This window comes from Jaculus jaculus, chromosome 10 (genome assembly GCF_020740685.1).
Source record: "Jaculus jaculus isolate mJacJac1 chromosome 10, mJacJac1.mat.Y.cur, whole genome shotgun sequence".
NCBI classification, from domain to species: domain Eukaryota; kingdom Metazoa; phylum Chordata; class Mammalia; order Rodentia; family Dipodidae; genus Jaculus; species Jaculus jaculus.
The window spans coordinates 19,481,782-19,509,182 of record NC_059111.1 but is presented as its reverse complement, the minus strand read 5'-3'; the positions used below and the strand labels follow the sequence as shown (position 1 = coordinate 19,509,182).

General features: G+C 48.6%; 1 protein-coding gene across 1 annotated transcript; it reads left to right on the top strand.

Annotated features, from left to right (window-relative positions):
• Positions 1–461: 461 nt before the first annotated feature.
• Hexa (hexosaminidase subunit alpha) lies at positions 462–27,401 on the top strand. Its single transcript, XM_012950708.2, has 14 exons — positions 462–759; positions 16,253–16,345; positions 17,191–17,256; positions 18,696–18,742; positions 19,219–19,329; positions 20,218–20,319; positions 20,766–20,898; positions 22,733–22,913; positions 23,906–23,989; positions 24,243–24,315; positions 24,918–25,101; positions 25,255–25,345; positions 26,094–26,198; positions 27,168–27,401. The coding sequence occupies exons 1-14, from the start codon at positions 501–503 to the stop codon at positions 27,229–27,231; spliced, it is 1,593 nt and encodes a 530-aa protein (XP_012806162.1). The 5' UTR covers positions 462–500; the 3' UTR covers positions 27,232–27,401.

The following is a 27,401-nucleotide window of genomic DNA, read 5'->3' as shown; positions in this document are numbered from 1 at the left end:
TGATAAAACCCCAAAACAAACTAAAGAGAACAAAACCACTTTTTCCTTATAAGTAGATCACACTGTGATTTTGCCATTCCCTTCTCGCTGGATGGCTGGGAACTGCACAAGTTCAGTGCCTTTCTGCCCCGCAGCACTTCACCCTTAACAATGCCTCTGGGGCTTGAACCCTCGTTTTTCGGTTCCTGAAATTGCCTTAAGGCCTTAGGCCTTCCAGGAGGCCAAGCCATCGCCTGAGCACGCAGCGAGGCGGCGCTCATTCCTGCCGCGCCTCTCCCGATTGGCCAGCGGCGTGCAGAGGCCGGGCGGAAGCGGGCGTCTTCCCTTCAACTGCGGCTGCGCGGCTCAGGCCGCGGTCACGTGACACTAGCAGCGGTCACGTGGCCCGCCGGCCTCCACGCGCGGGCGCCGCTCACGTGACCGGGCTCTCACGTGGGGCTCGGCCGGCCGAGGATAGAAGAGTCGCCCGGTGCTGCGGGGCGGGGTTGGGGGGGAGAGCCATGGGCTGCAGCTGCTGCCGGCTGGTGTTTTCGCTGCTGCTGGCGGCGGCGTTGGCGTGCCGGGCCGCGGCCCTGTGGCCCTGGCCCCAGTACATCCGCACGTCCCACCGGCGCTACACCCTGTACCCCAACATCTTCCAGTTCCGCTACCACGCCGGATCGGCCGCGCAGGCAGGCTGCGCCGTCCTCGACGAGGCCTTCCAGCGGTACAGGAAGCTGCTCTTCGGTTCGGGCTCATGGCCCCGGCCCAGCTTTCCAGGTGAGTCACCGCCTCGCTCCCCAAAGAGCCCTTGGCACCTTGGCACAGGTCCCTCCGATCTGCCGACACACCCTCCTTTCTGGCTTTCGCCCAACCCGCCCGGCTGCACACCCCGCTCCTCCGTCTGCTGCAGCCCTCCTGCCGTCCTCCTGTCGTAGCCCTGGTCTCCAGCCCCTCACTGGGCCGACCTCGGGGGTCTGGGCCTATCTAGATTCCTTCCCTTGGCTGTAGTAACTTCTCACCCCACCCCCCCCCCCAAATAAACCGTACCCGCGACAGAGCCGCAGTTCAGTAAAGAAAGCAGAATGTCAGCTGTGGAAATTTCACTGTCCCCTTAATTAACACCGGCCTCTCCAGCCTGGGGGGAGTTCACTTGTAAGAGACCTTCAACCCCGGGGCTCGGGGACTCTATAAACTGAATTTTAGGTTGAGCCGATCGAGGAAACAGAAGTTGGTAAAGTTATTAAGTGATAAAGGCCTGAAGAGATGGTTCAGTGATTCAGGCGTTTGCCTGCAAAGCCAAAGGACCCACGTAAAACGATCTGCAACAGGGTGGCGCATGCATCTGGAGTTTTGTTGGCAGTGGCCGGAGGCCTTGGTGCGCCCACTCTCACTCTGTGTCTGTCTGTCTCTCTCAAAATAAGTAAGTAAAAATATTTTTTTAAAGCACGCCTTTAATCCCAGCACTTGGGAGGCACAGGTAGGAGGATCGCCCATAGTTCGAGGCCATCCTGAGACTCCATAGTGAATTCCAGGTCAGCCTGAGCTACAGTGAGACCCTACCTCGCAAAACCAAAATAAATAAATAAATAAATGAACAAAATAATAATAATAAATAAATAAAAATAGAAAGTAAACTTGGAGAGAGTGGCTAAAGGCGCTTGCTTGCAAAACCTGGCAGCCTGCGTTCAGTTTCCCAATTTCGACATAAAAGCTAGATGCAATATGGTCCATGCATCTGGAATTCGTTTGCAGTGGCTGGAGGCCTTGGCACACCCAATACACACACACAATACCACTGTTTCTGTGTGTGTCTGTCTGCGTGTGTGTGTGTGTGTGTGTGTGAGAGTGTGAGAGGGAGAGAGAGAAATTTGGCAAGGTATAGTATACACCTTTAATCCCAGTTGAGGTAGGATGATCACTGGGAGCTCAAGGCCAGTTGGGACTACTGAGTAAATTCTAGGTCGAAAACAAAGAAAGAAATAGAAAAGGGGCTTGCGGGAGGGAATGGAAAGGAAAAGCAGGACTTAAACAGGTGTGGCTTGCAGGATGGCAGTTAACTTCCTTTGGACTGACTACACGGAGTGCATACTTAGGGACTTAGCCCAGGTCGCTAGGAAACCACCCCGCCCTTCTCTAAATTAGAGTGTAATGTGAAACAAAGTTAAAAGTTAAAGAATTTTCCTTAGTTAAACAAAGTGGTTTTACAGGGCCACTGTTGGGACATGAGAGGAGAGTTCTAAAGACTCAGGGTTTTTGACCCTAAGTAAGCACAGCCTAATTGCTATCCATAACACCTTGGAGATGTCTCTGGGATGCCTCATTGTGCTAGAGCACAATTTATTGTCTTTGGCAATAAGTCTTCTGTTTTTCCCAGAGGTGTTTGAAGTCCATAGCTTTTTTCTTTTTCTTTTTCTTTTTTTATTTTAGAGGGGGAGAGAGAGAATTGGTTTGCCAGGGCCTAAGCCACTGCAATAGATCTCCAGAGAGGCTTGCACCACTTAGTGGGCGTGTGAGTCTTTGTGCTTGCCTCACCTTTGTGAGTCTGGCTTAAGTGGGATCTGGAGCATCAAGCATGGGTCCTTAGGCTTTGCAGGGAAGCTCCTTAACTCCTAAGCCATCTCTTCAGCCCATGGCTTTTTGGTTTTTTTGAAGTAGGATCTTGCTGTAGCCCAGGCTGACCTGGAACTCACTTTGTACACCTGGGCTGATCTTGAACTCAGAGCGATCCTCCTTACCTCTGCTTTACAAGTGCTGTGATGAAAAGCATGCGCCCCCATGCTTGGCTAGTCCATAGCTTTTATTTTCTACTTCTACAATGAAGATTAGTTTAACCATCATGTAAGGCTCCGTGGATCTTGTTTTTTCTTTTTTTTTTTTAATTTTTTTTTTAAATTTTTATTTATTTATTTATTTATTTGAGAGAGACAGACACAGAGAGAAAGACAGATAGAGGGAGAGAGAGAGAATGGGCGCACCAGGGCTTCCAGCCTCTGCAAACGAACTCCAGACGCGTGCGCCCCCTTGTGCATCTGGCTAACGTGGGACCTGGGGAACCGAGCCTCGAACCAGGGTCCTTAGGCTTCACAGGCAAGCGCTTAACCGCTAAGCCATCTCTCCAGCCCTTGTTTTTTCTTAAACTCACTAGGAAGATGGTTTGTAGGTGGTTTTCCTTTCATGATTCCAGTTTGGAGTATAATCCTGTGATTTCCGAGAAAGCAGGGGGGACCCACATGATCCCAGCTGGTAGTCTGAACTCTGGCTGCTCTTAACTTGGCACACAATTAGAGATACAAAATGGTCTTAGAAGTATAGGAAAAAAAAGTAAGGACAGGCAGGGCTGGAGAGATGGCTTAGCAGTTAAGCACTTGCTGTGCAGCCTAAGGGCCCTGGTTCGAGGCTCGATTCCCCAGGACTCATGTTAGCCAGATGCACAGGGGTCCATATCCATCTGGAGTTCTTTGCAGTGGCTGGAGGCCCTGCCCTCCCCCCCCGCCTGTTTCTCTCTCTGTCACTCTCAAATAAATAAACAGAAATAAAACAAAATTAAGATTAGGACAGGCAGTCTGGCTGGGGAGAAGGAATAATGCCAGTTTCATTTCTTCCATCTGGGTTAGTGGGTTAAACACTTGTTCATCTTTCTGCCAGCAAGGACAAGATATATTCCCACAGGAGACTGGATTGCCCTTAAGTGTACTGTTTTAAAGCAAACAGAAAGGAGTTAGTCTTGCCTTTCTTGGGAAAAGGGTATGTGGAGAATGGAGAGATAATATAATGAGAATTAGTGATGAATATATATATCTTATTCACGCAGGTAATAAGAGCAGTTTCTTTAGCTGAGAGACACAGCAGTCATATTTCATTTTGATTCCCAGGGCCTGTTATCAGTTTCGCCTGCTGCCCACAACCAGCCTCTTTATTCATAGTCCTGTTTTGTTTTTGTGTTTTTTCTGTTGTTACCTGAACCATACTGTTTTCCCACATTGTCTTGGATACTCCCGAGTCCAAGAATCTCTTTCAGGATGTCTGTATGGGTACTTAGGTCTGGTGTGTGGAAAATTGCAGTCTTAGTTCCTTGAGCTGTAGCTCCTCCCCCTGTCTTAGGTATTCTGGAACATGATTTACTTCCTAGTCAGTCATAGGATGATGGTTGTCACGAGTTTATGCACCCTCACACAGATTGCCTAATTCCCAGAGTATTGCTGTGAATGCTTTTTTTTCTCCCCCTATTTTTTGCTTTTTTAATCTGCCCACATTTCAGGCACTTTAGGGGATAATACGAAACCAGTTGTGAATATCTTTGCATTCTTTGAAGGTGGATATTAGTAGAGGGGAAGCATCATGAATTTTTAAAATAAAATGGAGCCAAGCGTGGCGTTGCATGCCTGCCTTTAATCCCAGCACTCAGGAGGCAGAGCTAGGATGATCACTGTGAATTCGAGGCCAGCCTGAGACTATGTAGTAAATTCCAGGTCAGCTTGGACTAGATGGAGACCCTACCTCAAAAAACCAAACAAATAAGATAAAATGGGACTGGGAGTGTTGCTTGGTGTATGTGCAAGACTCTGGGTTTGATCCCCAACACCACCAAAAAAAAAAAAACCCAAGAAGAAGAAGAGAAAAAAGAAAACAGGAAGTTAACTAAAAGAAGTATATAAATAAAAAATACAATGACTAATCACAAAGCAGTGCTTAAATTCAGCCATTAAAGAAGTACTAATTAAACCAGCATTTTTTGTTTTGTTTTAAACTAGCTGGCAGAGATAAAAGGAAAAGAATTGAGATGGTTTTAGTGTCTGAAGAATGTGAGGAGATGGGCTTGGGTGTAAATCAGCATGATAATTTGAGTAATGTGGCAGTATTTACGATCTTTGGCCTAGTTTTTAAGCCTCTTATGAATTTGTCCTACCAAAGCCTTATACACGCTGCACACACATTTGTTCACGACAGCATTGTTAGAGCCTAAGAACACATTTATTTATTAGAGCATAAAAGCATTACCAAATGTCACAAACAGGAGTGAAGTTAGATGAGATACACCTCATTAGTGGAATTCACTTAACATGTATGTATATTAATCTAGGTCTCCATGTTGCTAGCCGTAGCCAAATTGTTTTACAAATTGTTTTGGTAAGTAGAAAAACCTGTACCCCCCTCAACCCAAGGCAGGATCTCACTCTAGCCCAGGCTGACCTGGAATTCACTGTGTAGTCTCAGGGTGGCCTCGAACTCATGACAATCCTCCTACCTCTGCCTCCCAAGGGCTGGGATTAAAGGCATGCACCACTATGCCCAGCAAAAAACTTGTAATTTAAGACACACTAGGGTCTCTCTCTCTTTTAATTAATAAGGAAAAACACAAGACTGAAAAATATTAACCAAAGCTGTCTTTGGGATCTAGATTTAAAGGGTGATTAAAAAGTAGTAATAGGGCTGCAGAGATGGCTTAGTGGTTAAGGTGCCTGCAGAGCCTAAGGACCCAGGTTCAATTCCCCAGTGCCCACATAAGCCAGATGCACAAGGTGCCGCATGCATTTGGAGTTCATGTACAATGGCTGGCGGTACTGGCACACCCAATCTCTCTGTCTGCCGCCTCCTGTTGCCCTCGTGCCAATAAATAAATAAATTTTCCAAAAATAAAAGGAGAAAAGGGCTGTAGAGAAGGCTTTAGTGGTCAAGGTGTTTTCCTGTGAATATTAAGGACCCTGGTTTGATTTCCTGGGACTCAAGTAAGCCAAATGCACAGGGTGGCACATGTGTCTGGAGTTTGTTTGCAATGGCTAGAGGCCCTGGTGTGCCCATTCTCTCTCTTTCTCCCTCAGATAAATAAATAATTTTTTAGAAAGATAGGACAGGAATGAGTTCCCATCAACATTCATTTCATCATGCACTGAAGAGCATGCGCCTCAGAGCAAGGGTGAGGAGTGTCTGGAGGGTGGAGGATCTCGGGTCTCCTGGGAGGAGCCACCCTGGTTGAGACTAGCACTGGGGAAGGGCCTGGGCCCAGGGTGGTTGCCTCCTCAGACTGCGATCTCACTGTTAGAAGTTTGCCGGGGTGACATTGACTCCTTTCCTTGTAACACTGGTACACATCCCGTGCCATGAATGAACGCCTTTCCCCCTCCTGGCAGCTTGGCAAACATTCCTTGGGATTCCAAATAGGACTCAGAGGTTCCTTCTGATGCTAAGCCTCCTTCCTGGTTTGGAGGTAGCTGTGGCTCTGCCTCCTCACACTGTTTGGTGTTTGGTCATGGTTGTTTGCGTGTGTATTCCCACTGGGCTGTGAGCTCCTCAAGGGCAGTGACCAGGGCATGGTATTTATTTATTTATTTATTTATTTATTTATTTTATTTTATTTGAGGCAAGCCCAACAGACTGGCATTTTATTTATTTATTTGAGAGAGAGAGGGAGGGCCTTGCGTATGCGTCACCTTGTTTGTCTGGCTAACACGGGATCTGGTGAGTTGAACATGGGTCCCTAGGCGGCTTTGCAGGCATGCACCTTAACCCAGGGCTTGTTTTTCCTGTTCACTGCCCCAGCACCGGGAACAGTTCCTAATGCACAGTCATTGCTCAGTATACCTTGGAATGAAGAAATGAGCCTGCAGTGAATGATTCCCAGGGTCTCATTAGGCTGAGACTGAGGACGTGAGGCCTGTGTGGGATGGGTATAAAGGTGGGAGAGGGAGAAGAATGAAGTAGGCATTGGAACAAGCTTTGGCCCGGCTTAGAGAACCCAGGGCCCATGGGGCCAGGGCCGGCATTGAGGATTGGGAAGGTGTCTCAAGCTGGCTTAACCTTCCTACTTTCCAATCCAGAAGCCAGAGCAAATGTCACTATGACCCAAAGCAGTGTGCTAGGATTCTGAGAATTGAGTACATTGGTAGGATGGAGAACGGTTTGATTCAGGAAGGAACAGACTGGATGCAGGGGGAAGCTCTTTAGCAGTGAGGTGAAGATTTAGTGTTTAGGAACCCTAAAGCAGTAAGTTTTCCCTCCTACAGAACTGAAAATGCCCAGACCTTTGGATTTATAGACATACAGTTCTTTAGAGCATGTCTGAAAAGCCACTGTCTGTAAGCTTGGGTGTCTTCTTATCAACCCTCACCCTAATCTCAGGACTTCAGAAGTACTAGGCTTGGATGTGTCAAAGAAATCTCAGTCCAATATTTGCCATTTATGCCTAATATATAGCACAGTCATTATGCATACATAGCATTACATGTGCATATTTTAATTCTAGCATCATTCATCTTTTCAGCAAGCACTTACTGAATGACTTCCGTGTCAGGCACTGGGAATACAGAGACACAGATTGGTCCCAGCTGTTGAGGAACTCACAGCCTAGGTGAGGAGATAGCCAAACATTATGTTAAGTGTTAACCCCCCAAAAAATAAAAAAAAGTACATGTACCTCATGATCACATCAGGAGCTGTCTTAGGAAAGGATGGGGAATGGCCAGAACATCTTACAAAGGAAAACCAGAGCTGTTTCTTAGCCAGGGTAAGTGTGGGAGGAATGAGGCAATCCATGACCAATTATGGAGAAGTTAGCCATTTTCAGAGCTTTCTCAAGAGTCTGTTGTGCTGTAGTGAGAATTCCAGCAAGAACACAGGCAAAGTCTTTGTAATCATCCAGTGGCCAAAAGCCATGGCAGACAATTAGAAGATTTGTTTATTCAGTGCTGGGGGTTGAACTTAGGGCTTGCACATGCTGGGTAAGGGCTGTGTCCCTCAGCTACACCACTGGTTCTATAGGAAGATTTTGTTTGTTTATCTATTTATTTATTTAAGAAAGAGGGAGAGAGCCAGGTATGGTAGTGTACACCTTTAATCCCAGCACTTGAGAGGCAGAGGTAAGACAATTGTGTGTGTTTGAGGCCAGCCTGAGAAACAGTGATAATGAGTGTGCCGTGGCAAACGCACTCCAGATGCGATGCATGGGCCATTGTGTGTGTGTCTGGCTTTACATGGCATGGATACTGGGGAATTTAACCGAGGCCACTGGGCTTTGCAATCAAGTGCCTTTAGCCACTGAGCCATCTCTCTAGCTCTTTATTTTATTGTTAATGTATAAAGGTTTTTTTTTTATTTTAACTTTTTACAATTTTTTCATACATATAAACACAATCCCCTCTGACCTCTCCCCTTCTCCCCTTATTGGAAGATTTTAAACAAGATTGTCATTCAATAATTCAGTAGACATTCCCAGAGGAGGGGCTGAGGCGATGGCTCGGTTAATAAAGTGCTTGTCATGTAAGCATATGAGGACCTGAGTCTGTATCGCCAGTACCCACATAAAAATTGGGAGTGGAGACTGGAGAGATGGCTTAGCAGTTAAGGTGCTTGCCTGTGAAGCCTAAGGATCCAGGTTTGATTTCCTAGAACCCATGTAAGCCAGATGCACAAGGTGGTGCATGCTTCTGGAGTTTGTTTGCAGTGGCTGGAGGCCCTGATGTGCCATTCTCCCTCTCTCTTTCTCTCACAAATAAATAAGTAAAAATAAAATTTTAAAAATTAGGAGTGGTGCCACACTCCTCTAATCTCAATCTTGGGCCATTGGAGAAGGATCACTGGGACTTGCTGATTAACAGGTATTGCCAAATCTGAGTTCTGGGTTCACTCAGAGACCCTATTTTTTTTTTTTTTTGTTTTTGTTTTTTGTTTTTGGCTTTTCAAGGTAGGGTCTTGCTCTAGCCCAGGCTGGCCTGGAATTCACTTTGTAGTTTCAGGGTGGCCTTGAACTCACAACAGTCCTACCTCTGCCTCCCGAGGGCTGGGATTAAAGGCATGCATCACCACGCCCGGCTCCTCGTACAGATTTATTTTATTTTATTTTATTTTATTTTATTTTATTTTATTTTATTTTTTGCTTTTCAAGGTAGGGTCTCGCTCTAGCCCAGGCTGACCTGGAATTCACTCTGTAGTCTCAGGGTGGCCTTGAACTCATGGTGATCCTCCTACCTCTGCCTCCCAAGTGCTGGGATTAAAGGTGTGCACCACCACACCCGGCAAGAGACCCTATCCTATCTTAATGAACAAGATATAGGGCTGGAGAGATGGCTTAGTAGTTAAGGCGTATGCCTGTGAAGCCTAAGGACATAGTTCAGGTCTTCAGATCTCACATAGCCAGCTGCACAGTGATGCATGTGTGCAGTGTCTCACATGTGTGCAAGGGGCACACGTCTGGAGTTTGTTCACAGCAGCTGAAAGGCCCTGGAACGTGTCTTCTGTCCCTCCCCCTCCCCCCTGTCTACCTCTTTTTTTTAAATTTTCATTAACATTTTCCATGATTATAAAATATATCCCATGGTAATTCCCTCCCTCCCCACCCACACACTTTCCCATTTGAAATTCCATTCTCCATCATATTACCTCCCCATTACAATCATTGTAATTACATATATACAATATCAACTTATTAAGTATCCTCCTCCCTTCCTTTCTCTACCCTTTATGTCTCCTTTTTACCTTACTGGCCTCTGCTACTAAGTATTTTCATTCTCACACAGAAGCCCAATCATCTGTAGCTGGGATCCACATATGAGAGAGAACATGTGGCGCTTGGCTTTCTGGGCCTGGGTTACCTCACTTAGTATAATACTTTCCAGGTCCATCCATTTTTCTGCAAATTTCATAACTTCATTTTTCTTTATCGCTGAGTAGAACTCCATTGTATAAATGTGCCACATCTTCATTATCCACTCATCTGCTGAGGGACATCTAGGCTGGTTCCATTTCCCAGCTATTTTACATTGAGCAGCAATAAACATGGTTGAGCATGTACTTCTAAGGAAATGAGATGAGTCCTTTGGATATATGCCTAGGAGTGCTATAGCTGGGTCATATGGTAGATCAATCTTCAGCTGTTTTAGGAACCTCCACACTGATTTCCACAATGGCTGGACCAGATTGCATTCCCACCAGCCGTGTAGAAGGGTTCCTCTTTTTCCACATCCCCGCCAACATTTATGATCATTTGTTTTCATGATGGTGGCCAATCTGACAGGAGTGAGATGGAATCTCAATGTAGTTTTAATCTGCATTTCCCTGATGACTAGTGACGTAGAACATTTTTTTAGATGCTTATATGCCATTCGTATTTCTTCCTTTGAGAACTCTCTATTTAGCTCCATAGCCAAAAAAAATGTGTAGCCCAGGTTGGCCTCGAACTCCTGATCCTCCTGCCTCTGCCTCTTCAGCAACATCCTACCAGCGTCCGCCACCACAACCGGCATTTCTTTCAGCCTCTCAAAAACAAAATAACAATCATTAAAAAAAGAATACGATAAAGAGTTGTTAAGGAAGACATCTGACATAAGCCTCTGGCCTAACTATATGTACATACATGTGTCCACATGCATATGAACACATAAACGTGCAATACACACACACACAGATCCCAGAGGATACCACATTGAAATGAGATCTATGTGGAGGCACAAAGAGAGCACCCGAGAGAATTTTGCACTTATCCAGGAAAGGAATTGAGAGGCTGAATTAAGGCCTTGGCTCTGTGGGGGTGGGGAGGTTACTGTGCGCTACAGGATAAAAAGGATTTTGTAATTACTAACTTGCCCCCAAGTACTGGGATTAAAGGTGTGTGCCACCATGCCTGGCCGAAGGTGCTTTTGAGACAGCTGAGCAGAGGTGTGCACAGTCCTAGAGCTCTGGAAAAGTAGGTTAGAGAGACCTGAGTCTATTGTGAGAGTAGATGTCATTATTCAGGGAGAGTGTAAGGAAAAGTGTGGGCCCCTAGAGGTTCTGGGAGCACCAAGTGAAGGAGGAGACTGAAGAGGTGTGTTCAAGGAGGTGAAAGGAAAACCAAGAGAGAAGAGACTCCCCTAAGTTAACAGAGTTGTGGGTTTTTGTTGTTGTTTTGTGGGGAGGGAAGATGGTTTGGTTTTTGGGGGGTAGGATCTTGCTCTAGCCTAGACTGACCTGGAATTCACTATGGAGTCTCAGGGTGACCTCAAACTCACAATGATCCTCCTACCTCTGCCTTCCAAGTGGTAGGATCAAAGGTGTACGCACCACGCCTGACTGATGGTGAGAGTTTTGTTTCAAGGTTGGGATATTTGACCATCCCAGAAGAAGGGACTTGTCTCGAAGACTCTAGCTTTCAGATAGCAGGGATTGCTATCTGTGTGTGTGTGTGTGTGTGTGTGTGTGTGTGTGTGTGTGTGTATGTCTGTGTGTGTTCACTGCTGTATTTTTGGAACATGATGAGTAAGCCTGGCACATAGTAGGCATTCAGTAAATAACTACTGAAGGAGTGAAAGGTCCCCTGGATTTAATTACAGAACCCAGAGGTGTGTGTTAGGGAAGCTGGGTTGTAGTAGTCCAGAGATGGGTCGAAGGAAGCGGCTACAAAGAGGACTAAGGGGAGGACCAGCTCTGGAGTCCTCACTATGCACTGGTCACTGCTCTCCACACTTCACGTGTGCATATTGATAATACTACCCCCCCAAAAAATAGATCTCTACTTTACAGATGAGGAAACTGCAGCCGAGAGAGAGAGAGAGACAGAGACAGAGACAGAGACAGACAGAGAGAGAAAATAACCTGCGTAGGTCCCTACAGTGAAAAGGGATTGGACCATTATTTGCATTCAGATGCAGAGTTCAGTGCCCCACTGCTCAGGCTGCATTTCCTCGAGATGTCTTTCTAGCAGGGAGACAAGAGATGGGTCTGAGATGACATGCATCTGACACCAGGAAGATTATAAATGTTTGAATGCTGATGGGAAGGAATGGTGGAAAGACGTAATTTGGGGATTTTGAAAAAGAAAGAGGGGAGGGGAATAAGTTACCCAAGAGGAGCATGGGGAGGGATCCACAGCACAGGGAAAGTGAGTCCCTGGCCATGAGGCAGGGAGATGGTAAAGACAGGCTATGCATTGCAGAGGGTGGGAGAAGGTGAGGGGATGGCACCTCTCTTCTGACTGACCACGGAAAGCAAGGGAGGTGGGATCAGGTCATGGACTCCAGGCGGGTGGACGTTAGTACAAGCTTGAAGCAGCTTTTACAGAGAATAGGGAGAAAAAAGGCAATGGTGGAACAGGGAGATTTTCATGGCAGCCTCAGGAAGCCAGCTAAGACTCTGGTACTAAATCGTGGCCCAGTCCTGCTGGTCTGCAGTTTTCTTTTTCCTCCAGTAGGTGCACAAGAACCAGGGTTAGTTAAGGCACAGATAGGAAATGTTAAATTGATAGTGTTGACGCTTTTCCCTGTTGGGTATTACAGAAGAAAAGGTGTTATTGAGAGATTATCAGCTGATTGCATCGGAGATGTTTGTGTATCTAGGCTACATGGAAGGAAGTGGGGATGGGAATGGACAAAACAGAAAGGAAATGGAAGGGATATAGATCTAGAGTGCAGAGAAAGTTACCTCTGGGTAACAAGAAGGTCCTTGTTACCAAAATTCCAGGTCTAGAATTGACCTGGGATGAATAAAACAAAGTGATGCCACAGAGAGACCCGAAGGGTAGAAACAAATAGTGAGGAACTGAGGAAGGGCGACAAAGATACTTGTATTTTTACTTTAGTTTCTATCTTTTTTTTTTTTTTTTTAGGTAGGGTCTTGCTCTAGCCCAGGCTTCACTGTGTAGTCTCAGGCTGGCCTTGAACTCATGGTGATCCTCCTACCTCTGCTTTCCGAATGCTGGGAGTAAAGGCGTGTGCCATCACACCTGGCCTGTATGTATGTATGTATGTATGTATGTATGTATGTATGTATGTATGTATTTATTTATTTGAGAGAGGATGGGCGTACCAGGGCCTCAGCCGCTGTAAATGAACTCCAGACATTTTTAAGTTCAATGCCTTATATTCTTTGACTCTAAGCACAACTTTTTAACTTAGCTTTTTTGTTTGTTTGTTTTGTTTTTGTTTTTTCGAGGTAGGGTCTCACTCTAGCGCAGGCTGACCTGGAATTCACTATGGAGTCTCAGGGTGGCCTTGAACTCACAGGGATCCTCCTACCTCTGCCTCCCGGCTGGGATTAAGCCACGCCCGGCTTAAGCACAGCTTTTTTTTTGGGGGGGGGGTTCAAGGTAGGGTCTCACTCTGGTCCAGGCTGACCTGGAATTAACTCTGTAGTCTCAGGGTGGACTTGAACTCATAGCGATCCTCCTACCTGTGCCTCCTGAGTGCTGGGATTAAAGGCGTGCACCACCACACCCAGCTAAGCACAGCTTTTTTTTTTTTAATTATTTATTTATTTACTTGAGAGTGACAGACACAGAGAGAAAGACAGATAGAGGGAGAGAGAGAGATTGGGCGCGCCAGGGCTTCTGGCCTCTGCAAACGAACTCCAGATGCGTGCGCCCCCTTGTAAGCACAGCTTTTTAATTAGAAAGGAATACACACTTTGCAGTGAACTCAGAACAGGTGTAGAGGAAAGCAGGAGCTGCAGAGGCAGCAGGTTGTAGTCATAAGGTGAGACCCTGGGGTGCATTATCTGTGTGGAGCCATTGAGTCCTAGTAACCGGAAGGGGTCCCACCTTGCTGGTGTTTGCCTGGCAGAAAGTGGAAGCCCAGAGCTACCAAGCTTGGCAGCAGCAGAGCCAGAACTCAGCTAACCCTTTCTGATTCCCCAGACCACTGGCTGTGTTCCGCGTGCTTCTCCTGGGCATCTGAAGGGTCATTTCCTGTTGCCCCATCTGGCCTCATGGGCCTGTGATGTGTTTGCTGGCTGTTGGGCACTTTGCCATTCCATGCCTCCCACACCGTGTTCTCAGAGTGAGGGTGAGGCAGTGCTCAGAGGGCGCTGTGCCATCCCTGACCTCTTCCTGCTCTCCTGCGAGCTCGGCGCCGTGGTGGTGTGGAGGCAGAAAACCCCAGTGCTGACACTGTTTACTTCCTTTCTGATGACCCAGTGTCCCTCCTATTTGCCTACCTTTTTCAGACCTTCCCTCTGGTTGCTGCTACTGCCTTTTTAAAAAAAAAAAAAAATTATTTATTTATTTGAGAGAGAAAAAGAGAGGGAGAGAATGAGTGTGCCAGGGCCTTTAGCTGCTGCAAAGTCTTGTGTACCTGGCTTTACATGTGTCCTGGAGAACCAAACCTGGGTCCTTTGGCTTTTCAGGCAAGCACTTTAACTGCTAAGCTCTCTCTCCAGCCCTTTATACATTTTTTATATTTTATTTTTATTTATTTGAGTGAGAGAGTTTGCACGCACATGTGCCAATTCCTCCAGCCACTGCAGACATACTCCAGACACATGCACCACCTTGTGCATCTGGCTCACGTGGGTTCCGGGGAGTCAAACCTGGGCCCTTTGGCTTTGCAGGCAAGTGCCTTAACAACTAAGCCATCTCTCCAGCCCTGGTTAATTCTTTAGACAATAGCTGTGCTTCTGAATGTGCTTCTTTATCAGCCTGAAGCCAGATAGTCACGGAGGATTCATCACCATGAGATTGGTGGCAGACAGTTGGAGAGGGGTAACTGAAGAAGGAACACTTCCTCCAGTCAGGCTGTAGTTCTGGGAAAAAGGTTTCCATGTTTGTCACATCCTCAAAAGAGCCTGTGTGACACATTTTTCCCCCTACCTCCAGCCAAATGAACAGAATGTAAGTGTATTTTAGAACAATAATAAAAAGTGACTTTTGGGCTGGAGAGGTGGCTCAGTGGTTAAAGCACTTGCCTGCAAAGCAAAAGGACCCTGGTTCAATTCCCCAGTACCCATGTAAAGCCAGATGCACAAGGTGGCACATGCATCTGGAGTTCATTTGCAGTGGCTAGAGGCTCCTGGCATGCCCATTCCCCCCCCCCCCCGCCACTTTCATTCATATATATATATATATATATATATATAATATGTGGCTGTTTCCTGTCAACTCAAGTGAACCTATATTTGTAGCTGCTTCTGCTTTGCCATTACCTTAACAGTTACACATGGAGGACTAGTGACTGCTCCTTATTGGGCACACTGAGGATCAAGAGGATTGACATGGGCCCAGTTAGCTGCCTGGACGCACAGCCACAGGAGTTCTCCACACAGCGACACTGGTGCTGTGTGATGTGTGGGGGACAGGAGAGGATGAAGGAGGCAGAAAAGAAGTGTAGATGAAGCAGGGTGTTTTCTTATACTTTCCTTCACCCCCGTCTCTGGATGAAGTCCACAGTGTGTGAGATTTCCAGAGATGGGCTTGGAGAGGTGCCCATATGATTGGGGATTGTAGGAGCAGACTCGAGAGTGGTCTCATCCTTGGAGCCTGCCCATCCTTTGCTGTAGCAAGGGATTCATTGTTAAGAGTTAGAATGGGGCTGGAGAAATGGCTTAGTGGTTTAGGAGCTTGCCTGTGAAGCCTAAGGACCCTGGTTCGATTCTCCAGGTCCCACATAAGTCAGATGCACATTGTGGCACATGTGTCTGGAGTTCATTTGCAGTGAGTGGCTAAGACCCTGACCTGCCCATTCTCTCTCACTCTCTCTCCTTCCCTCTCTCTGTGTGTTTAGAATGGAGTTGTGAGTTGACCTGGCCCAGCGGCCTTAAAGTCCCTTTATCCTGTGGAGTAAGGCAGTTTACTGGTGTGGGGACAGGGGGTGTTGAGTGTGAGGGTCTGTGGCCATAGGAAGGGCCTGTTGACTGGCGTCCTGGCAGTCCTGAGTGCTGAGTTGCAGCCGTGTGCAGCCGTGCATAGAATTGGCTTACTTCACATGGTCTGGGGCACTCGGGCCACATTTAGGTTCTGGTCTGGTTGTGAAGATTCTGGCAGGCCATCCTGTCCCTGACCTTACTGTAGATCGTAGCGAGCCATTGCCATCGGTGCTGCAAGGTCAGTGGCATACGTGTGGCTCCAGGCAAGAATAGAGATGAGGAGGTTCATTTAGTCCAGGCTTAGGCCACCCTGCAGCCAGGTGTGGTGTCACCTGCCTGTGATTCTAGCCATCGAGAGGCTGAGGCAAGAGGATTGCTATGCAGTTGAGGTCAGCCTGGGCTACGCAGCAAGACTTTGCCACAGAAAACAAAGCAACAACAAAAAAGACACCACCATTCGGAAAGTCACAAGGAAGAACTTCCAGGAAGAGCTGGAAATATGAAGGCCCAGACCATGGGTGCATGGGTCAGGACAGGCCACTGGACAGATGGATCACAGCCAGAATGGAGGCTGGATATGACAGGCAAGGCCAATGCCCAGGGTAGATGCCGCATCCTCCCTTCTTTTCATCAGCATGAGCAGAGGGAGTAGAACGAGAGCCCTTCTGTGGGGCCATGGTTTTCCTTTGCTTCTGGGGGCAGGTCAGCTCACTGGCTCCTGTCTTCTTAGGAAAGCGGTTTGTGCTGGGGAAGGAAATGCTGGTTGTCTCTGTGGCTACAGCAGAGTGTGATGAGTATCCTACTTTGGAGTCAGCAGAGAACTGTAAGTACCACCCTGTTCCCTGTCCTAGAGAACAAACCCTTACAGAGCTCTAACTCCAGATATCCTGGCCTGAGCTGCTGATGCTTGGCCTTGAGTCCCTCACGACCATGGAGACCAAGAGACAAGTGCCACAAGCCATAAAAGATGAGCTTTTCCTATATAGAAGCCCTCTAACCAGTGCCTGGGTTGGTGTGAAATGTCACACCGACTCTTCCCTGAGTCCCCCAGTGTCCCAGGTCATTGCCTCTGCTCTGAGCATGGTTCATTTTTTAGAACTGCTCACACTTGATTTTCTCTGGGATACCTGCCAGTAGGGACAGAAGCGTGGATTCATTTTATACTGTACAGAAGCCAAGTTACTAGGCACTGCCTTCTGCCTCCTGCCTTCCTAAGAAGCAGGCTTAGGGGTGCCTCAGTCTCCAGCGTGAGCATTGGGGTCTGCTTCCTCGTGTTCTCAGGTGAAGTGGCAGAGGCCTAGAGAAGAGGGATGGAGAGTCCTTATGGAGGCCTTGGCAGTGTGCGTTCTGGCCTTGGTGCTCTGAACCTCCTGTCTCTGCTTGCACTAAGACAACTTCAGACTGCCCAGCTAAAAGCTGATAGGCTCTCGGGATTCTGTGTGGAAACTGACCTGTAAGCTGCTGGTGCTACAGAGGCCTCTGCCTCCCCCAGTCCTCAGGCGTCATGATCCTGCCAGGCCCGCAGAGCCACTGTGGTAACCACCCTTGAGCTGCCTGCGTTCTGCTCTGTTTGGTTGGTTTTTAGTCCGGGGATTCATACAGAATATCTGGTCTGTCGCCTGAGAGTAGAAAACATAACCACATGGGGTCATTTTTTTGTCATTTCAGACAACCTGACCATAAATGACGACAAGTGTTTACTCCTCTCCGACACTGTCTGGGGAGCTCTCCGAGGTAACAAGATGGAGGGAGGAAGTGGGAGGATGGAGAGGAGAGAAGGGAGGACTGGTGATCACTCCCACCCAGGGTGCTTTCCCCATCTGGAGTGCATCCCCATCTCCTTGCCGCTGTGTAGGAGTTGGGAGGCTTCCCCAGAGCAGCAGTGCCCGTTGCTGGAGGGGCAGCTGGGGAGGGTTCTGCCACCGCCACCAACACCGTTCAGTTCTCACCCAGCATACGCAACTGGAACGTCTTTAAAAGGGAAAGCTAAGCCAGATGCTGGTGGTGCGTGCCTGTAGTCCCAGCTACTCAGGTGGCCAAAGCAGCAGGGTCACTTGAGTGCTAGGGTTCAAGGCCACCCTGGGCAACAGAGCCAGATAGTCTCTGGGTCAAACTCTTTAAGTCTCCCACAGAAAATAAATGTTGCCTGGCATGGTGACACACACCTTTAATCCCAGCACTTGGGAAGCAGAAATAGGAGGATCACCATGAGTTCGAGGCCAACCTGAGACTAATAGTGAATTCTAGGTCAGCCTAGGCTAGAATGAGACCCTAGCTTGAAACACTACCAAAAAAAAAAAAGAAGAAGAAGAAGAAGAAGAACGAAAAGAAAAGAGAAGAAATGTTGAGTGTGATATGAGTATAATCCTAGCACCCAGAAGGCCAAGGCAGATTGAGTTTGAGGCTAGCCTGGGCTGCAGTGTGAGACCCTATCTCCAAACATAAAAGAACACTGTGACACACAAAATGAATAAATACTGTTGGTTTACATGTATGTACTATGGACGGTGGGCAGAGCCCAGGCTGTTCTTGGTGTTTGGAATTTGGTTCCTAGATGAAGAGCGCCTCTTCCACTTTGAGCCCAATCTCTGCTGGTCAGGGAACAAGGCACCGCTCACAGCTCCACCCTTTGCGTCAGTTTTCCTGCGCTGGCTGCTCCTAGTTCATGCCAGTGACTGGACGGGCCTTCAGGGGCACCCACCTCACTCAGCTTAAGTCTTTTCTCAATCAAGCACAGAAGAGAAGAGTGGGTGATTCCTTGTCTTCTGTGTCCAGCTGTGACTCCAGGCTCCTTGAAAACTCAGTGTTAGGATCACTTTTTCACAATTCTAAGAAGTGAAGAGTGGCAGGCTGAGGTCCCCTTTTCTCACATCCCTTACCTTAGCGCCTGCTGGCTTTATCCATGGAGAGCCTTAATCCCTTGCAGGCCTCTGTGTCCCTGAATCTGTCCTTACAAGCCCACACTTTGCAATCTCTTAGTACACTCGCGAGTTCAAGGCTCGGGAAGCAAGGGTAAGAGGCATGTGGGTGTACAGGTTGGTTGGTATGTTGCAAGGAGGGCACTGAACCCCTTGTACTGCAGCCTTATGTCGGGCCTCCTGAGCACCGTCCAGGTGGTACTGATGCCAGGTAGATGTATCTCTTCCCCACTCTGCCTCTCCCCTTCTCCCCAGGTCTGGAGACTTTTAGCCAACTTGTGTGGAAATCTGCAGAAGGCACGGTGAGTGTGGGCCCTCCAGAAGGGCCCCTAATTGAACTCTGGTTTCCTCCTCAGTGCTGGAAGTTACAGAGAATCCTGGAAAAATCTTGTCTTGCTTCATTTGCTTCAGACATGTAGGAGGAGGTGGGTGGAAAACTGGCTTGGTCTGTGCAGCCTCCCTGAGGTACTTAGTAATGCTCTTGACACTGTGTTCTTTGAAGAAAATAAACATGCTAGCCGCAGAGCAAATCCGTGGTTTGTGTGCTGAGCAGGGAGTGGCTGGTTGTATTTGACTGGCATGGGACAGGACAGTTACATCCCAGGCTTGTGGCTGCTCGTGGTCTTTGATGCAGAGGTTTGGGGAGGGTGCTAGGGGTAGTTATCTTGGAGATATTCACACATCAGTTTTCAGGGATCTTGGGAGAGTTTTCTCATCCCCCTGACCCCATGGTAAGCTTCCTTTGAATCCTGACATGTTCAATCTTTGATCCACACAGTTCTTTGTCAATAAGACGAGGATCAGAGACTTTCCCCGCTTCCCTCACCGCGGCTTGCTGCTGGATACGTCTCGCCATTACCTGCCGCTGTCTAGCATCCTGGATACGCTGGTACCCACACTTTCAGGCCTTCTTCGCGTATAAGGTTCTTGGGTAGCGAAACAAGGGATAGGTTAGGTTTTATGTTCCTACAAAGAAGAATATATGTAATTCTCTGAACCCCTGGGAAAACTGGTAATGGTGACCTGCTCCAAGACACAAAAAAACAAGAGTGCCCAGCGTTTTGGCAACACACCTTTAATCTCAGCACTTAGGAGGCATTGTGAGTTCGAGGCCAGCCTGGGAGTACAGAGTGAGTTCCAGGTCAGCCTGGGATAGAGTGATTTGGTTACTGTGGCTATTTCAGAAAGTGTTGAGAGGAATTGACTGCTCTGCCCAGGCAGAGGATTTTAGGACAAGGTCATTAGAAAGGTGGCGTCACAGCCATACTGGGGAAGTGAACTAACTCCCTCGAGTTTGACACTTGATACGCGAGTGCTGGTCTAGCTTGTGTCTGCTGCTTTCCTTGGCTCTCTGGTAGAAACAAGGGCATTGGCACATGTATCAGCTTTGATGCCCGAGGCTAGAGTTATGGAGCAGCTAAATTCCCAGCAGGCCTCTTGGATTACATGACCAGTCAGGTAAGCCAGCACAAATGGCAGGAGGAAGCGTTGTTGTCAAGACTATTGAGGGGCTTTGGGAGGACAGCAGGGCACTGTCTAGTTGTAGCTGTCCTCTCACCGTGGCCAGGAGTCATCTCAAAGAGAAGAGACCCGCTTCTGTCGCCTTCTCTGATGTGTCCTGGGAAGGAAGAGATGGGCTAGGCTTTCCTTCCCCCAGGTTCCCCTCGCATGAAGATAGGGCAGGGTCCCTGTCCCTGGGAGCTGGGCCAGGTTGGGCTTCGCTGGGGGATATGGAGTGGCTGCGGCAGGCGTGTGACCACAGTGCCGTAACCTACAGGATGTCATGGCCTACAATAAATTCAACGTGTTCCACTGGCATCTGGTTGATGACCCTTCCTTCCCATACGAGAGCTTCACTTATCCGCAGCTTAGCAGAAAGGTAGGTACCCAGTTTCACTCAGCCAAATCTCACAGATTAATACCTGATCCTGGCCAGAACCCTACTGGCAAAGGACAATACTTATCACTCTAACCAGCCACACTGACAGGAGGGAGGATAATCACTTTGGAATCCTGACCTGTGGATTCAGTGTCAAACTGTGCCATTAATTTGCTTTATAACCTTGGGGAGGTCATCTTTCCTGGACTCATTTTTGTTGTTAATTTATATTGTGTTAAGCGGGCATAGTTCCTCCTCTTACGTCACGCGCATTATGATACTCAGAACAGTGAAGGTGAGAACTTGTGGGAAACTATGATAAAGATGCTTGAAGAAAGTCCTTAGAACCGAAGGGCTGTGTACAGGTGTTCTGATATGTGGGAGTTTGGGGGCATTTTGGTAGCCCACAGGAAATGAGGATCTGAAGGGTCTCTTATGCCTTTCAGGGGTCCTACAACCCTGCCACCCATGTGTATACAGCACAGGACGTAAAAGAGATCATTGAATACGCACGGCTGCGGGGTATCCGGGTGCTGGCAGAATTTGACACTCCCGGCCACACTTTGTCCTGGGGTCCAGGTAAAAAAAAGTGCTGTGTATGGAGGGAGCCTGCTGGTGTATCTCAGAGGGTCTCTGGGGAATTGGCTCTTACAAGCTGCATGTCCCAGGCTTGGTCTTTGGGAAGAATGTTTTCCATCAGCTTCTCCTACCTGGGAATTTAGATGGAATGAACTGACTTTGGGCAAAGTTTTACTATCTCTTTTCTTTTCAATCTTTTTTTTTTTTTGTTTTTTGTTTTTTGTTTTTTTCGAGGTAGGGTCTCACTCTAGCCCAGGCTGACCTGGAATTCACTCTGTAGTCCCAGGGTGGCCTTGAACTCAAAGCGATCCTCCTACCCGAGTGCTGGGATTAAAGGCACGCAACACCACGCCCAGTTTACTATCTTTTTTTGTTGTTGTTGTTTTTGGTTTTTCGAGGTAGGTTTCACTCTTATCTCAGGCTGATCTGGAATTCACTATGTAGTCTTAGGGTGGCTTCAAACTCTTAGTTGATCCTCGTACCTCTGCCTCCTGAGTGCTGGGATATTATACTTTTACTGTTAAAATACGGCCAGAGGCCAGGTGTGCTGGTGCATGCCTATCATCCCAGCATGTAGGGAGGCTGTGGAGGTAGGAAGATCTCATGTTCAAGGACAACCTGAGCTACATGGAGAGAACATAGAGAGAACCCTTCTACACGTGCACACATGTTCTCAGATGTCCATGTAGCTTGTTCCTTAGAGTAGAAGCTGAGCCTCGGGGTAGAGTTGGAAAGAAGGGGCTGGAGAGATGGCTTAGCAGTTAAGGCACTTGACTGCAAAGCCTAAGCACCCAGGTTTGAGTCTCCAGGTCCCACATTAAGTCAGATACATATGGTGGCACATGCATCTGGGGTGGCTAGAGGACCTGGCATGCCCATTCCCCCCCTCAAATAAATCAGAATTGGAAAGAAGGAAGCTTGCTGGTGCCCAGGGGTCACAGCTGGTTGGTAACCTCTGCTCACTTTCTCCTGTATGCCCTCAGACCCCAGGGTGAAACTGCAGGCTTAAAACCACAGCAGGTTGAAGGAAGATTGAAGGGAACTTCCGCCTGGCCTCCATGTCAGGAGGGAAGGCTCAGGGGCCATAGAAACCCCTTGGGGAGTGTAGAGCTTCTGCATAGCAGGTGGGGGGGGGGTGTTGTGCTGGGGCCTCTGTCAAGCTGTGACTTGCAGTTACCTTTGTGTTGCTGGGACACAACACCTGACCCAAAGCAGCTGATGGAAGGAAAGTTTTTATGTCGACTTAACAGTCCTGAGAGAAAGGTGAGAAAGGTGATTCACGATGGCAGGAGAAAGCATGGCACTAGCAGAGGCTGGGCATTTCTTGCCACCAGAGGCACATAGCAGCGAAGGATTCAGGTTCCGGCAAGGGGGAGCTGGGCTATAGCATCTCAGTACCAACCCTTGGAAACACACCTCCTCCAACAAGGTTCTGCCTTCCATATTGCCGCCAGCTGGGGACCAAGCATTCAAAACACAAGTTTAAGGGGACATCTTACTCAAACTCCCACACTTTTTTCTCACTTTGCTGCTGAAAGACCAGTTGAGAACAGATTTTGGGAGCAGGGGTGACTTAGGCGGGAAGCATTCTGCCCCGCAACTTTGTGTGTGCATGTGCGCTGGTAGCTGCACGGCTGTAGGTGGGTATCGTCGTAGTTCTTTGGTCGTGACTAAACAGGTGATCAGCAGTGTCTGTAAGTACTAGGCACTACAAGATGAGGTGTTTATCAACTCAGTTGCCTTTCTTTGTGTAACTTAGGGGACCTTATGTGTACTAGTATACACCGGGGTTCTATGTATTTGTGACACTCTTGTGGGGTCTCTGTTAACTTAGGTGTCCCTGGGTTACTGACTCCTTGCTACTCTGGATCGCAGCCCTCTGGCACCTTTGGACCAGTGAATCCCAGTCTCAACAGCACCTATGAGTTCATGAGCACATTCTTCTTGGAGATCAGCGCTGTGTTCCCAGATTTCTATCTTCATTTGGGCGGAGATGAGGTTGACTTCACATGCTGGTATGAGCCCTTTGAACTTCCCACCTCAGCCTGAGGAATGATTTACTCAGAGTAGAGGTCAGTCCTGTGGGCTTACCTGGGCCAGCTGTTGGCTTTGGGCTAGCTTCTGAGACAGGGTGTGTCTGTCTCGGCCCAGAGAGGACCTATATGCTTGGCAAGGCTCCAGTGTGAGACCCTCTTCCTCTCCAGTACCTGGAGTACTAATGGACATACTCGCTCTGTGCTCGGAATTTTCTTGGGAAAATCCAAGGTAGAGAAAAAAAAGTCCCTCTTATGAAAGTTTAAAATAGTCTAATTAAGGATCTAGCTCTGAATTTAGGATTGCTAGGTGACAAGGTTTAATCAGTATTAATTCGTAAACTCCATGCCGTCAAATCTGCTGAGCTTGAAAGACACTGAGGGCTTCTCTGAGAAGTGATCACAAGAGCTGGATCTGAGGAATACTTAGTCTTTGGAGGACATGCAGAGGGGAGAATCACCCAAGAGAGCGATGGTAGTAGCAAAATATGGACATCGTGGGCAGGGGGACTGCAGCAGGTGACAGACAGCAAGTCTTGGCATCCACCTGAACAGCAGAGGATGGTGTCCTGTGTCTACAGCTCCTCCTTAGCCTTGTGCCCCCGTGTGGTGACCCAGAGAAAGGATGGAGAAGCTCTACACTCCCCAAGGGGTTTCTATGGCCCCTGAGCCTTCCCTCCTGACATGGAGGCCAGGTGGAAGTCGCCTTCAGTCTTCCCTCAACCTGCCGTGGTTTTAAGTCTGCAGTTTCCTCGGGCAGTTTAGACGTCAGACTCTTCAGGTCCAGACTTCTCTTTCTTGGCCTCCTCTCTAGTCTGGTGCTTGGCCTCTCTTTCTCGTTGGGGACTGCTGATGTCCTCGTGGTTTGGGTGTTTAGGTGAGAGGGCCATTTGCATGAGGTCTGTGCCTAATCCCTGAGCGACAGGCTTTCAAGGTGGTGAAAGAACTGATCTTTGTCTTCTCTCATGATTCAGGAGATCAAACCCCGGGATCCAGGACTTCATGAAGAAGAAGGGTTTTAACGACTTCAAGGAGCTGGAGTCCTTCTACATCCACACGTGAGGAAGGAAGGAGGGTGTGTGTGTTTGGGGGGGGTCATCTCCCGTGGGGTCCCTGCTTTTCAGACCAGAGTCAGGCTTGCTTGACTGCTCTCTGGTTCTCCCAAAGCATCCTTCATGCTATTCTTTCAAGTTTAAGAGTGGTGAAGGCACTGCCCAGTGAGGGCTAAGCCCTGGCCAGCCTTAGCCCCCAGAGCCCTGGCACACAGCGTCTGGGCCAGCAGACCCTTGCTGATGCTCCTCTCCTCTCCAGGCTACTGGACATCGTCTCTGCTTATGACAAGGGCTATGTGGTGTGGCAAGAAGTGTTTGATAATAAAGTGAAGGTGAGCCAGGGGCAGAGCAGAGGCACCCCAGCAACTCCTCTGTCTCCCTGGCCCTCCCCCCGTCTGCAAACCAGTCCTGCTGAGGGCTCGGTTTCAGTAGTCAGGCCTTGGGTTTTGGTGTCAGAGCCTCTCTCTTGCCTCACCGTAGCTAATCCTGGCTACTTGAGCTGCCAAGACCAACATGATGTGTGCCACCGGGTCTCCTTCTGGGTCACACACATGGGTCTTCTGGGTCTCTGTGGCAAGGCTGCTTTCTCCTTATTAATTACTAAGTGCCCTCACTCCTGGCCCATCCCAGAAACATCCAGACGTGAGGAAGGAAGGAGGGTGGTGCTTGTTTGGGGGGATCATCTCCTGTGTAATACTGGCTTGCCCCGTTCAGCTCCCAGCCAGTATTACTGTCTCCATGTGGAGGGAGCTGCGGGGGCTGAGGAAGGGAGCGGCCGTGGACCCTTCCTCAGCTCCGGGGTGTGGAGCTCAGTGTTCGGAGCCACAGAGGAGCTCCGGCTGCTGGGGAGCAGAGGCCTGGGTAGCTGCTTAGGATTGAGACTCAGGAATCTCCTCGGCTCTGTTCCATGACCACCTCTGACCTTTTGTGACAGGTTCGGCCAGATACAGTCATACAAGTATGGCGGGAAACGGTCCCGGTGGACTACATGAAGGAAATGGAAAAGATCACCCAGGCTGGCTTCCGAGCCCTACTCTCTGCCCCCTGGTACTTGAACCACATAACCTATGGCCCCGACTGGAACGACATGTACAAAGTAGAGCCCCTGGCATTTGATGGTGAGAGAAGATTGCCCGTGGCTAGCCCTAGAGACCGAGCTGGGACACGGGAGGAAGGGGCTGCGCTTGACATTGCAGGTTAGGGAATGAAATGGCCTGAGCTGGCCACACTGGGAGGTCAACTCCTATCTGTGGCCTGCTGTTTTCCCTCAGGCACCCCTGAGCAGGAAGCTCTGGTGATTGGAGGAGAAGCCTGTATGTGGGGAGAGTATGTGGACAGCACAAACCTGGTTCCTAGGCTCTGGTAAGGGTCTTTTTTTTTTTTTTTTTTCCCATCTGTCTGTTTTGTTTTGTTTCTGTGGTGGGGGAGGTTGCTGGGAGGGTGGCAGTGTTGGTCCTAGAGCAGCAGAACAGAGTTGGAATCTTCCATCCAACTGTCTAGTACTAGTATCTTCCTTCTGGGCCTGAGGAGGAAGAGCACTTCACACTGATCTTCTGCTGGTGTGTAATACTTCCCAAGTGACTTCCGTGTGTGTCTCTCCAGTCGGTATGTAGGATAGTGACTGCTGTCCCCACTTCACAGATGGCAGTGTGCAGCCTAGAGAATGAGTCACTCACTCAGAATCCAATACTGAGCCCTGTGATTTGTCTAAAGGACCCCTCTGTCATTTCCTCAGCAGTGCCACCAAGCACTGTTGAGTGTAGAGTTGACCTTTATTTTTGATTTTCCAGGTAGGGTTTCACTGCCGCTCAGGGTGACCTGAAATTCACTATGTAGTCTCAGGGTGGCCTTGAACTCACAGAGATCCTCCTACATTTGCCTCCCAAGTGTCAGCACCAGCTAGTAATGCCTTTCAGGCTCTCACTCCCATATCTTTGGGAAAGGAGGTTGGGATCATACTCACTTTTTCAGGAGTATGGGGTTGGGCTCGGAGCTCATCTGGGTCCTACACACTTGATCATAGCCAAAAGGCCGAGAAGCGATCGTCTGGGTCCTAAACAAAAGGCAAGAAGCACAAGACCCCGCCTAACACACACCCCTCCTCCTGTAGGCCCAGAGCAGGGGCTGTCGCCGAAAGACTGTGGAGCAGCAACTTGACAAATAACCTAGGCTTTGCCTATGAGCGTCTGTCGCATTTCCGCTGCGAGCTGCTGAGGTAAGCAGGCTGTGGGCCTCCTGAGGATAGGTGGGCATCTCTGGGCCTTAGGACCCGATCCGGGGAAGAAAAGAATGAAGCACTGTGCTTAGCCCTTGACAGGCCGTGTCCCATAGGTTTTGCACACAAAACTATAAGGTGGAAAGATTTTTAACCCCATTTTGAAAATAGAAAATTGGGCTGGAGGGATGGCTTAGCAATTAAGGAATTTATTTGCCTGCAAAGCCAAAGGACCCAGTGGGGCACATATGTCTGGAGTTCGTTTGCAGTGGCTGGAGGCCCTGGCGCATGCACTCACTCTCTGCCTCTTTCTCTCTGTCAAATAAATAAATAAATAATAAAATACGTAAAAACAGAAAGTTGAGCCACAGATAAGTACCTTGCCCAGAGTTAACTAAGAAGTGGGATTTGAACCAGTAAGCTCTCGTGGTGCCCTCATGATGCCCTGCCTCCGCTGACAATGCCCTGTGTGGCCATCATTTCCCTGGTTCTGTCATGAACTATATCCTGAGAACCTAGAGGCACCTCTGGGCTGAGGGCTGTGCGCTGTGCAGTCTAAGGCTTTCCTGTCTGCAATATGCTGGGGGAGCTTGAACAGGTTCCTTGTCATCTTGAAACATACTGCTTGGAGATGAGAATTTGTGAGCCTGGGATCTAAGGACAGAGTTTAATCCCAGCGCATGGGCTGGGCAGCGCCTTGGTCCCTCCCCACTGCTGTGTTACAGCATGTTAGAGTGATGAGTGGATGCATCAGAAATTCCTCAGGCCTTAGTTATTTGGGACTGGGGTATAGACCAGCAGGATACAAAGAGCAGGCGTTCCTCAGTGAGAACCTCACCGTGAAATCCCCAAGAAACCTTCTGAAGTTCTGTGAAGTGGGGAGGAGGCATATTGGCTGTGGTGGAGAGTGGGTTGCTGCAGTCCAAAACTGAAGGGCTCATCTTGCCATCTCTTTGTGCCTTCTTGCAGGCGAGGAGTCCAGGCCCAGCCCATCAATGTAGGCTACTGCGAACAAGAATTTGAACAGACCTGAGCCAGCAGCCTCCCGCACCCTGGAGGGTGCTGGCCCTAAGAACGCAGTAGTGGGGCCAGGCTTCCACTGTCCTGGCCAGGGGACAGAGCCCCTTGCCTTGTGTGCCCCTGTGACTAGAGAGGAGGAGGCTGGTGCTGGCACTGGTGTTCAGTAAAGAGCAATATGGCATA

What these genes read in the sequence shown, in the direction of transcription:
- Hexa (XM_012950708.2), top strand. Translation starts at nt 501, where the DNA reads ATGGGCTGCAGCTGCTGCCGGCTGGTGTTTTCGCTGCTGCTGGCGGCG. An exon ending in ATCCGCAGCTTAGCAGAAAG is followed by an intron (nt 20,320 to 20,765) that starts GTAGGTACCCAG and finishes TATGCCTTTCAG; the next exon opens with GGGTCCTACAACCCTGCCAC. An exon ending in CACTTTGTCCTGGGGTCCAG is followed by an intron (nt 20,899 to 22,732) that starts GTAAAAAAAAGT and finishes CTGTTAACTTAG; the next exon opens with GTGTCCCTGGGTTACTGACT.